At 34.9% G+C, this 12,951-nt stretch overlaps 1 protein-coding gene across 3 annotated transcripts in view; it reads left to right on the top strand.

Moving 5' to 3' along the window:
- Positions 1 to 12,951, top strand: part of Dennd1b (DENN domain containing 1B) — a 265,313-nt gene that overhangs the window by 56,417 nt on the left and 195,945 nt on the right. For all 3 annotated transcript variants that reach the window (XM_045141132.1, XM_045141130.1, XM_045141131.1), the window contains exon 3: positions 8,526 to 8,569. In XM_045141132.1, coding sequence (XP_044997067.1) covers positions 8,526 to 8,569 — 44 coding nt within the window. The remainder of the gene's footprint in view (positions 1 to 8,525; positions 8,570 to 12,951) is intronic.

Raw genomic sequence — 12,951 nt, forward strand, 5'->3', positions numbered from 1 at the left:
GATGCATCTCTTTTGACCCTACAAGCCCATGAGTAGTTAGTGTGTAGTTAGTTTTATCTGTTATTCTCATGTGGCTAGTTTTCCTGCTAAAATTGGTGTTGTCTCTTGCAAGGTACTTCAGTCTACTTGTTACCAGTTTTGTGTGTTTGTGTGTGTGTGTGTGTTTTAGTGAGAGAGAGAGTAAGCTCAAAAAAGAGAATTTATTTGTTTATTTATTGATTTATTTATTGGTTTTTCGAGAATTGATGCAACAGGATCTCTAGGCACTGCACTCTTAACTCCAGATGCATGTGCCATCTTGTGTGCATATATGACTTTGTGTGCTTGTGTCACTTTGTCTGACTTATGTTGGATCTGGAGAGTAGAAATGGGTCCTTGGCTTTGCAGGCAAACTTTCTAACCACTAAACCATCTTTCCAGCCCTATGTTACAATTTTTAATCACTCCTTTATCCTTGGTAATTATTTAAGTTTTGTCTTTCTGAAAATACTTTTTATTGTGACTACATTCCCGTTTATACAGTTTTTGTGGATGATAAACATACTTCTGTAAAAGTTTTAAGTATATTCCACTTCCTTTCCTCTTTCATTGCAGCTATTAAGTCTACTGTCATCATTTTTTGTGTCTGTGTGTGATCTTTTGCATTGTCTTTTAGAGATAGCTGTATCTCTTTGTATATTGTGATTTTAATATGATGCCTCCAGCTGTGTCCATCTTGTAGCCATACCTAGCTTTTTTTCTAGTTTCTAATTTGAAAATTTATTTCTTTTACCAAGTTTGGAAAAATCACTATTTAATTCTTTTCATATTGTTCTTTCCTTTCTCATTATATACATTCTTCTCTTTGGTCTGGCCTTTCAGAACTCTAAGCAAATTTATGTTTCTATTCTGGGCTTTATTTTTTTTCTCTCTCTGTTCCCTCTCTCTTTCTCCTCTATGTCTCCTAACATTTAATATCTTGTGTCCGATTTAGTCCACTACTTTTCTCTTTAGTTATATCTTATAAATTTAAAATTTTCTTATTTTATATTTTGATTTTGGGGTTGGGTAAGTAAAATGCCATGTATTTGGCAAGATCTGAGTTGACTGTTTCTCCTTGCAAAGAACATTTGTCCATGCATCATTCACATACATGCCTGATATTACAGGGTCTAGGAGTCACCGAGATACAACGTGTATTATTGCATTTCCATCAACTTGAAATTCAGTTATATGTTTATCCTACATTTAGCTTGAAAGTATTCTGGAAAATATTGATGTATGGCTTAATTTGGTTAAATGTATTCTATTGCCATGGGAAATTTTTTTCCTTGAGGGTATGCTGACACAGATCTAATCACTTCAGATAGGGCATAGAGGAAACACCAAAGCACTATTATACCAAAATGATTTTGGTGAACCCATAGTTTATTGGGATTCCTTACAAAGGAGGGTGAGAGGTTGCTTACAGGAGCACTTGATGACTCAAAGGCAAATATATCATCTAAAAGTCCACCCCATCATAGGTGCCAACTCACAAACCTGTGTTTCTGGAGCTCACTCCACAATTTACAGGCAGCCCAGCTGGTCAGAAAGTCTTTTCCCATGCAATTATATTTTTCCCCTTATATAGCCTTAGGTTGTGGTCCTGTAATCCTTTTCCTAGTCTTGTTGACTTTTTGAGTCTCTTGAGCTTCCCTCATTCTCCAGGAGGGAATGTTTTAATTGCCAATTGCCAATACCACTGGCTAGCCTGCCCCTTAGCAGTTGTTTACCACCCTTATAACTTTGGGGACTTGAGGTTTAGCTCTTCCAGACTTGATCTCCTTAGTGTCCAGAGCCTCTCTCCTCTCTTCAAGGGGAATGTCAATTTGGAAGAATTTGCTATACAACATCTACCTTAAAATTACCTTAAAATATTTTAGTAATTATTCTTAATGTAGTTTGCATATATTTTCATTTTTGTGAACTTTTAAGTAATTTTTACAGTTAAAATGAATCTTTTTAGGAACTTCAGCTTATCCTCCAGTATTGAAGTTGAAACTGTGTCTGTATATCCAAGATCAGCAGAAGACTGCTGTACTTCATATTAGATTTGTACTTCAATGTAAAGCTTTTTGATATTAAATGAAACTAATTGGAAATGTTATGAGTAAAATATTTATGAACACTCTTGTTAAGGCTGTATTTTTTGTAAATATTTACTTCAAAAACATAAACATACTGTATAGTATAATAAAGTATATCTTTTAAAGTTATATACTTGTAGAAAGAGTCCTAAAAATCAACTATCATTTTAACTTAAAGTATTCTTTCTTTTTTAAAGGGCATCAGGAAAAGAGCAAGTGCTTTAGTATATGTAGAACTAATAGCTGAGTAATATATGCATATAGTTTATATGACAGGTCATCTTTCTACAAGTAAAAGTGAATTACTTTCTTTCTGGGTTCTTATAAGAACCTTTGTGTTGGCTTTACATGATTAATACTTGAAAACTGTCCAAACATTGCTTCTTGGCTGTAAGATCCTTGTCTCATAGGTTAATCAAGATTGAACATCTGTGGTACAGCATTTCTCTCCCCTCCCCTCACTTTTTTTGATTTTAAAAAAAACAAACAAACTCATGAAGGGCCCTTGGGACAGATGGCCCCTCACTGTTGATGGTTCGATTACTGTGATCACCCACAGCTTCAGAGTAGTGCGAAGAAAGAAATTGCTTTCTTTGTCAAGGTGTTTTCAATTCAATTCTCACCCATTAGCCCTGTTTGGTTAAGTTTGGAATTACTCCATCAGGTGATTGATGATGGCTTTCATTTCATTATAATAAGTCTTGTCAAATGGGATTGAAGCATAATGCTGTATCTAACATGCTATACATTGCACTGTATTTTCCTAAAGCTCACCTCAGTTAGAATTTGCTAATACCTAAGCCAAAATAGCTTCCTCATTTTGATTTGTGATACTAATTTTAGATTTGTTTTGGGAAGTCACATTTAGGAAGGGTTGGATTATCTATTAAATTATTTGTGTGGCTGCAGTTTTAGAAGTATTCAAAAAAATGGAATTAGGTATTTTATTTAATGACTTTTAAAATTTATTTTACTTATTTGAAAGAGAGAAGGGAAGTGGGAGGGGGGAAGCGAGACAGGGAGAGAAAGAGCATGCCAGGGCCTCCAGTCACTGCAAACAAATTCCAGACACATGTGCAACCTTGTGCATCTGGCTTACATGGATACTGGGGAGTTGAAGCTGAGTCCTTAGGCTTCACAGCCCAGTGCCTTAACCTCTAAGCCATCTCTTTTAGTCCTATTTAATGATTTTTGATCATTTATACTCAAATGATATTCTTTTAAAAATATTTTAAAATATATTTTATTTATTTATTTGAGAGAGATAAAGAAATGGGTATGCCAGGGCTTCTAGCCACTGCAAGTGAACTCTAGATACATGCACCACCTTGTGCATCTTTTTTTTTTTTTTTTTTTTTTTTTTTGGTTTTTCAAGGTAGGGTGTCACTGTAGCTCAGGCTGATCTGGAATTCACTACGAAGTCTCAGGGTGGCCTCGAACTCTCGGCGATCCTCCTACCTCTGCCTCCCGAGTGCTGGGATTAAAGGCGTGTGCCACCACGCCCGGCTTGTGCATCTTTTTTATGTGGGACCTGGAGAATACAACTGGGATCTTTAAGCTTTGCAGGCAAGCACCTTAAACTCTAAGCCATCTCTCCAACCCAAAAGACATTCTTTTATAAGCAACATTTCTTGAGATTACCATGTGAGTGAATTTTCACACTGAGCTCAAATGTCCTTTAGTAACCTTGAGGAAACAATGCTTTGCCCAATACTTGGAAAGCTTTTGGTAGATGTGCCTATGAATGCTGTGAGGCACTGGAAGGCTAGGACTTTCCTTTTTTTTTTTTTTTTTTTTTTTTTTTTTTTTTTTTTAGCAAAATTTTGTGGTTTTAAAGAAATATACTGGGAACTTAAATAAAATTGGCCTCAGATTTATTAATTATTGGAAAGTATTTGAGATAGGTGCTCCTGACTTTTCTGCTGAGAAAGGTGAAGTCTGCCATTAGCCAGCTATATACCTAGGCAAATACACTTACATTGCTCTGTTCACTCTGTTCTACAGTGTCAGTAAAGCAAACACTGAAATTTATAATAAAGCTAAAACACTAAGATTTTATGTTCAATTTTTCTAAAGGTATATATGCTCTGAGCTGTGATTTTACAAATGACAATTATGAAGATACTACACACTTAATTAACATTTGAATTTCACAGCATTAAGTATATTTTATTCATGTATAGAAAGATAAAAATGTTTTTTGTATTTTTTATGTTTAGTTTAATTATAGTAGTAAGTTAATGGTTTTTTTTTTATTAAGGCCCAGAAAATGTGAAATATCTAATTGAGAACCAAAATAAAATATTCCGTAATTTATTTTACTTTATACTTTAAAAATGGGTTAATCATAAATTAGGAAACCTGTGGTAGTGGTATACAGATAACACTTTAAATATTACCTGTAAAATTTACTAATTTAGCAAAAATTTATATACTTTTCTTATTCTATGATATTATTTGACTAAAATAAAATTAACTGTGTATATGTTGAAAATCAAGTTATATGATCATCCTGTAAGCAGCAAAATGTTTTAAATATGGACACAGATAGAACTCCTTTGAATTCTAGAAGACTTGGGAAAGAAGAGCATGATGTTGCTTGTCATTGGCAGTGATGACTCCTGCTGGTGGTTCTCATCCTTTCATCCATGAAATCAGCATAAAATTGGCCTAACATTGCCAGATCAGATGGAGCATCTTGAAAATAATCACCAGGGAAAACTTCTGTCTTTGTGTGAAGTTGTAAAATCGGCTTATTCTTTTTTTTTTCCTTCAGATCTTTTGTTCCTTTGCATTACTTGTGAAAAGTTGTAACAAAGTTATGTCAGATGTGGTGTAAATATAACCACATAAGCAGTAACTAAATTAATCATTTTAGCATATAAAGACATATGATTTTGTTAAATTTCTACATACTGCTGAGGGATAAAATTTATTTAATAAAAAGAAATAGGGCGTCTTCCAGTCAGTGGCTAAGCTAGTTAGTGCTTCCATGCAGCCCTTTGTTTTCCTTCATACAAAATAAGAAAGAGCAGTGACTGGGCCAGGAAGAATGAAAGTAGGCAGCTATCCGTACTTAGCAAAATGGTGCAAACAGTACAGACAAACCATAAACTGACTTTAAGACAGGGAATAAGAAAAATTCTTATTTTGGGCTGAGGAATGGCTCAGCAGTTAAAGGTGCTTGCTTTCAAAGCCTGCTGATGCAGGTTCAATTCATCAGTGCCCAGATTAAGCCAGATGCACAAAGTGGCACATGTATCTGGAGTTCATTTGTAGTGGCAAAAGGCCCTGGTGTAACCATACTCTGTCTCTCTCTCTGTCTCTACCTCCTTACTGCTTCTATCTGTGTGTAAATAAATAAAATAAAAATAAAAACAAATGCTTATTTTCTCAAATGGTAACTACCTATAAATTGTAGTTGGGTAAAAGAGATCTTTTACATATTTTCATTAAAGCCATTCCATGATTTGTGAGAAATGACTGAACTATATTTTTGCATGATGATTTGCTTCTATAGCCACTTATTTTGTATAAGTTAGTCAACATTTAAAAAAAACATTTTACTTATTTATGTTCAATAGAGAGAGAATGAATTAATGTGTATGGGCATGCTAAGGCCTCTATTTGCTGCAGGTGGAGCACCATCATGTACATCTAGCTTTAAATGGGTACTGGGGAATAAAAACCCGGGTTGTTAGGCTTTGCAGGCAAGTGCCTTCACCACTGTACAATCTTATTCATAGAGATTCTGTCATCCACTTTTATGAGATTTGCATCTTAATAGCTGCTATATAAGTACAATTGTTACATGAATGTATGTATTTTTTCCAGTTGGGAACATAATTATCCAGTGTCTAAGAATTTTCAGCTGATTGCTAATCTATTTCACATTAATTTCAGAAGTGCATATATTTTAATTTACATTGAGATGATACATTCATTTGGTATTACCTTTTTACATTTCTATTGCATCATTTAAAGATTTATTTATTTAATTAATTTTTTATTGGCAACTACCATAATTGTAAACAATATCCCATGGTAATTACCTCCCTCCCCTCCACTTTCCCCTTTAAAACTCCACTCTTCATCATACCCTACCCCGTCTCAATCAGTCTCTCTTTTATTTTGATGTCATCATCTTTACATCCTATTATGATGGTGTTGTGTAGGTAGTGTCAGGTGCTGTGAGGTCATGGATATCCAGGCCATTTTGTGTCTGGAGGAGCACATTGTAAGGAATCTCACCCTTCCTTTGGCTCTTTACATTCTTTCCACCACATCTTGTGCAATGGACCCTGAGCCTTGGAAGGTGTGATAGAGATATTTTAGTGCTGACCACTCCTCTGTCACTTCTCAGCACCATGGTGCCTTCTGAGTCTTTCCAAGGTCACTGCCATCTGAAAAGAAAAAGTTCTCTAACCAAAAGTGAGAATAGCATTCATATAGGTATGAGCATTAAGAGAAGTGTTTGTTGGACAGTTAGTTTGGTGAGCATAGTATATATATTTAGCCAGACACCAGCAGATGTTGTACCCCTAGGGCTCATGACTACCCCCGTTTAGGTTTTCAATATTAGGGATTTATTCTCTCCCATGTAGTGGGCCTCTAGTCAAATTAGAAGGCGGTTGGTTTCCCCCAAAACATATGTGCCACTATTGCACCCATTGGCTCATTTGGCCTGGGTGGCCAAGTGTAAGGCTTGCTATTGCATCTTTTTTATGTAAATGTTTTAAGAAGCTTATTTATATAGTTTTATCTGGAAAGCTTTACTTCCATAGTAATTATTTTCTGGGATTTTAGTTTTTATTTTCATTTTTTGTTTTTCTAGGTAAGGTTTCACTCTAGTTCACGCTGACCTGGAATTCCCTATGTAGTTTCAGGGTGTCCTCGAATGAATTCACAGTGACTTTCCTACCTTTGCCTCTCAAGTGCTGGGATTAAGGACATGTGCCACCACACCTGACTTTTCCATAGTAATTGTTAAGTAAGCATTTACATAAATGCTTGAGAAACAAATCTGTGAAGATACTAGAGTAGCCAGCTCATGTGAAAAATGCTGTTAGCCACATTGGGTCTTATTACTTGTTTATTTAAAAAGCAGTATAAAATAGTAGAAGTGATGTAATTTTGTTTTTCCAAGTAGGGTCTAATTCTAGCCCAGGCTGACCTGGAACTCAGTCTGTTAATCCCACAGTGGTCTAAAACTCATGGCAGTCTTAATACCTCTGCCTCCTGAGTGCTAGGATTAAAGACATGCACCACCCTTCCTGGCCCATTTTCTACTGACTGGATACAGTGAGTACGATCATTGGTTCACCGTGTCCAGGGTGAAGTTTTAACTTGTCAAACTGGCACACTTGTATTGATTTTATTGTGGGCTTTCAACACTTGTCTTCAGATATAATATGGATTCATTGTTTATTATCTTTTAAAATACATTCGAAATATTCACATTTGGAATGGTGGTGCATGCCTTTAATCCCAGCACTCAGGAGGCAGAGGTAGGAGGATCCCAGTGAGTTCAAGGCTACCCTTGAACACATAGTGAATTCCTAGACTAGAGTGAGACTACCTCAAAAAAAAAAAAAATCACATTTGTTTTGACAGAATTAAGAACTAAATATAGGACCAAAATATTTACTAGTGCTAGTCAATATTTTAAATGTATGAACATTTTATTTTCTAAAATAACCTGCAAATATCGATTTTATTTTTAAAATAAGCTTCATTGAACCTACCCACTAACTTATTTATAGTTTTGAAGACAATTTATAGCTTAAATCTGGTTAAAACTGGCCTAAGGCAAAATGATTTTTAAAATTCATAATTATGATTTTAAATGGAATCTTAAGGCTTATTTTTTTACCACCCTACATTTTTATTTTCAAGTTACAAATAATATTATTGTATGTATAACTTAAATTGAAAATTAATGTCAAGAACTGTAAAAGCTAAAATATGTACGTGAAACAAATTACTATAAGAAATAATTTTTAATAATTTGAGCAAGTTGCTAATTTCATTTAGCCCTATTTCAAAGGTAATTTAAACACTTAAAATATCAAAAATATTGATTTCAGCTGGACATGGTGGTGTATGACTTTAATCCCAGCACGCAGGAGGCAGAGGTACAAGGATCACTCTGAGTTCAAGGCCACACTGAGACCATATAATGAATTCCAACTCAGCCTGGGCTAGAGTGATACCCTCCCTCGAAAACAAAAACAAGCAACACACACACACACACACACACACACACACATTTGATAAAGGTAAAGTGACAATTGTCTTTTAAAAATATAAAAATTATAATTAAACTAGCTTTGGTAACATTAAGAGCATCTGAGCAAGACTGTTGCTTTAAATATTTTCCTATGTTTATTTTTAATGACATGTGTCAATTGTTTGCAGATCCTGTGATCTTGTGGAAATTCCCAGAGGACTTTGGAGACCAGGTTGGTGACACATAGTTAAAATGCATTTTAAATTGGAATGTGGTATTATTAATACTAACTGCTGTGACTACTGTATGACTAGATGCAATTATCCTTTTCTGGATCAACTAAGAGGCATCATAAGAGCAGGTTTGGTGCACATAGGGAAGTTACCTAAAAATTACTAATTAAAAACAAAACAAAGTTACCAAAGGGATGAGTGAAGAAGTATTTATATTAAAAATAGTAGTGGCTTGACGTTGATAAGTTTAATCTATTGCTATACTCTCATATTCATCAAATATATATTTTGGAACATTCAAAAATTTTCCCAGTCATTAAAAACTTGGTAGTAGTAAATCTTTGTTGAATATGCTCATTATTTCTTTCTATGTAACTGCTACAAATAAGTGATCAGCCTTTTCTTTCTCATAGTAATATCTGAATCACTTACATTTAGAAGATGAATTAAAAATGTTTTCTTATTAGATTCTTACACTTTATTTTCTTAAAAGTTTGTAATCTTAGAAAGCTACAAGGAATGGGAAGGGAACTACAGGCTGCTTTTTTTTTTTTTTTTTTTTTTAAGTTAGCATTTAAAATTTTAGTTTCTTGGGCTGGAGAGATACTGGTTAATCGCTTGCCTGTGAAGCCTAAGGACCCTAGTTTGAGGCTCGATTCCCCGGGACTCACATTAGCCAGATGCACGTGTATGGAGTTCGTTTGCAGTGGCTAGAAGCCCTAGTGCACAGCGCTCTTGCCCTCTCTCTCTCTCTCTCTCTCTCTCTCTCTCTCTCTCTCTCTCCCTCTTTCTGTCTCTGTCGCTCTCAAGTAAATAAATTAAAAAAAAATTTTAGTTTCTTATAGTTCTGGAAACATTTAGATGAACAAAATAATGAAATATTTTATATGTGTATGTGTACAGAAAAATGTTTTAAAATTTATGTTACAGGTATTACATTTTGAAGTTAAGTTGTAAAATATGTAATTAAAATTCATATTTGTTTGCTGGAAATAAGTACTTCTTTCTGGATACCTAATGTGCAAGTTCCTTTTTTAAAATCTTAATAGAAATGAGGTAATATCTTAACATAGTTAAAATTATATTCTAACAACTTAAAAAATTTCCATTTATAAGTGTAATGCTTATAATTTATATAAGTAAAATCTAATCAAAGCATATCTTTAAAGTAGTTCATTCAGAAATAAGCACACAGTCCCTTGATTTTTAATACTGTGAAAATGATTTTTTTAGATATGAAAGTTAACCCAAAAGACCCAGAAAATACAATTTGGCTTGAAAAAGCCAATAACAAGCATTTAAATATTAATTGTTGTGGTGCAGTTCTTGACCTTAGCATCACAGACAAAAAAAATGAAAGAAAGGGTGGACTTAAAAATTACTTAAAAATTTAAAGACATCCTTGTAGGGAAGACATGATTTGGAAATAAACTAATCCTGGTGTATTCCTAAGTCATGTGCAGAGATCTGATCCTGTGGGCTCATTTTGCCATGATGGAGGGCTTGTGTTTAGGTCTTCTCAGTTCTTTCCTATCTACAGCCCTAGAAGTTTCCTGTCCCTTTCCAATTCTTTCTTTGTTATTACTCTTCTTTTTATTTCTACTTTTTAACTGCTCCTCAATACTTCTGCTAGAGATGGCCAACTTTGGGATCACATGTAGCTAGGGGCACTTTTCAGTATGTCTGCAAATGCTTGTTAGTGAGATCAGCTGCCCCTGCTCCCGTTTAGGCTGATACAACACTGCACAGGAGCTTTCACTTGGGCCTCGTTTCCACAATTTGAGAGGTCCGTAGTTTGAAAGAACCAAAGGTAATTAAATATGTAATGATGGTGAACATCTATGACTTACAAGAGTTCAGGTCATAGTAGTTCAAGCAAACTTTTCAAAGTTAGAGTTGAAAGGAACTTTAGAGACCATTTTGCTAAAATACTTGATATTTAATCTAAAGAAATCAATCCTTATATGAGAGCCTAGCAAAGAGTCTTGGCGAATGGTCTTGCTATATGTGGTTTGGAGAATATAATGATTACTACTACAAAAGAAACAAGAAACACTGTGTGTACTTTTCATCCACTTTACAGTTTACTGACATTTATCTGCTTAATCAGCCTTGATGCGGGATGGCCTCAGTAGTAACTGATGACAAATGAAATTTTCATTTAGCTCTTACTGTGTACTGGGCATGATTTTAGGAGCTTTGTGTTCCTACTTTATTTTACTTTCAGACCTTCCTTTTGGGGAGATAGTATAGTATCACTACTAAAACAAAGGCTAAAGATAGTTTCTGTCTTTTATGGAGAGGTGAGTTTCTTGGAGGCAACAAACAGAAGCTTCGTGCTTTTTAATCCAATCTGCCTTTGTCTTTTGGTTGGGACATTGAGGCCATTGATATTAAGTGTTGTTATTGAAAGGTATGAATTTATTCTCATTTTTCTTGTTTTTAAGTGTTTCCTGTTTTCCCTTTACACTCTTGTTTGAACTGTTATTTAAGTGTGGTTTATTTTTTCCTGTTTCCTCATTTTGTGCTTTCTTTCTTTTTTTTTTTTTCCCAGCCTGGAGGATCCCTTCAAGCATTTTCTACAGAACTGGCTTAGTTGACATATATTCCTTTAGTCTGTTTTTGTTGTGGAATGTCCTTATTTCTCCATTAATTTGGATAGATAGCTTTGATGGATAAAGTGTTCTTGCTTGACAGTTCTTATCTTTCAGAACTGGGAATACATCATTCAAAGCCCATCTGACTTTTAAAGTTTGTGTTGAGTAATCTGCTGTTATCCTGATGTACTTGCCTTTCTAAGTGACTTGCTCTTTTTCTCTAACTGTTTTCAATAATTTTCTTTGGTTTGTGTGTTATGGTAGTTTAATTATAAAATGGTGAGGAGAGGTTCTTTCCAGGTTTTGTCTTTTTTGGTGTTCTAAAAGTTTCCTGTATCTGCATTGGCATCTCTTTCCCAGTTTGGGGGAAGTTTTCTTTTATGATTTTGTTGAAAACACCTACTATGCCTTTGGAGTGAATTTTTTCTCCTTCTACTCTACCCTGAATTTTTATGTTTGATCTTTTCATAGTGTCCTTAATATCTTGAAATTCCCATTCATACCTCCCTATCAGCTTGTCTTTCTCTTTGTTGGACTATATTAGATCTGCTACTTGTTCTTCTAGTTTAGATGTTCTGTTCTCCCCTTCATTCATGTTACTGGTGAGAATTCCTACAGAGATTTTTATTTGACTTACTGTGTTTTTCATTGCTAATTTTTCTGATTGGATTTTCTTCAGTATTTCTGTTTCCTTACTCATGCCTTGTATTACCTTATTTCATTAAATTGTTTTCCTGTATCTTCTTTGATTCCTTCGATTTGTTTGAGCATAGTTGTAATCATTCTTTTGAAATCTTTCTCAGGTATTTAATTTAAATCAGTATCACTGGAGGTCATTTCTGATGGATTTATAGCTTTTATGGAATTATAGTGCCTTGATTTTTGTTATTATTTTAATCTAGAAACTTTTGCATCTTGGTTTAATTTGCTGCTTGGGATTTCTAATTATCTGCAGTATTCTTAGATGCATAAATATGATGCTGTATATCTTCAGGGTAGGAGTTTAAGATGCCAAGTGTGGCTCTTATAAGACTCTCAGAGTAATAGCAAAATTACTACTTGTTGGGTTTGCCTGGTACGCAAATATTCTAGTCAGCTGGGTGGAACAAAATTCTAAAATTCAACTGAACAATATACACATTCAATCAAAACCAGCAAGGTATATTTATGCAAGTATGAGTATTAAAACAGACAGATCCTCTAACAAAGTCAAAGTCCCTAAGGATGTGTGTTGCCCCACATCCTTAATCCTGTCAACCATGAGGCTGAAATTTTTGGTCTGAAAAGGGTTCCAAGGTTGTCTTGTGGCCCAGTGAGACCTTGCCCTGCCAAATGACAGAAGAGACAAAGCCAGTACAAATTAGGAAGCAACAAATGACAACCCCAAAATACAATTTATTTAAGAATGGCAAATATGACCATCCATCAGATTTAACAAATAATCTGCCCTTGTATGTAAGATGTGATTAGAACTTCCAGTGCAGGTTTATATACCAGGCTTTGTGGTGGGTACTGACCTGGTGTAAGTAGGTACTGTTACCTTTTGGGATGGCTTTGAATCTCAGTTATGATCCATGCTCGCTTGGGTCCCTCTTTGATGTGCTGTAGGCTCAGGTATGCTGGCTGGGTTGGTGGGTTGCAGCTCTGATAGTCTGTGTTGGGTGCTGTGTAGGTGAGTTCCCTTCCTCAGGTCTTGGGAGTTTGCTGGCACTTGCACTGGCAGTTGGGGAAGGGAAGGCTGGGAGGGTGCCTGAAGTTGTACTACTGGTCCCTGAGATCCTCTT

Source organism: Jaculus jaculus, chromosome 1 (genome assembly GCF_020740685.1).
Source record: "Jaculus jaculus isolate mJacJac1 chromosome 1, mJacJac1.mat.Y.cur, whole genome shotgun sequence".
Classification (NCBI taxonomy): Eukaryota; Metazoa; Chordata; class Mammalia; order Rodentia; family Dipodidae; genus Jaculus; species Jaculus jaculus.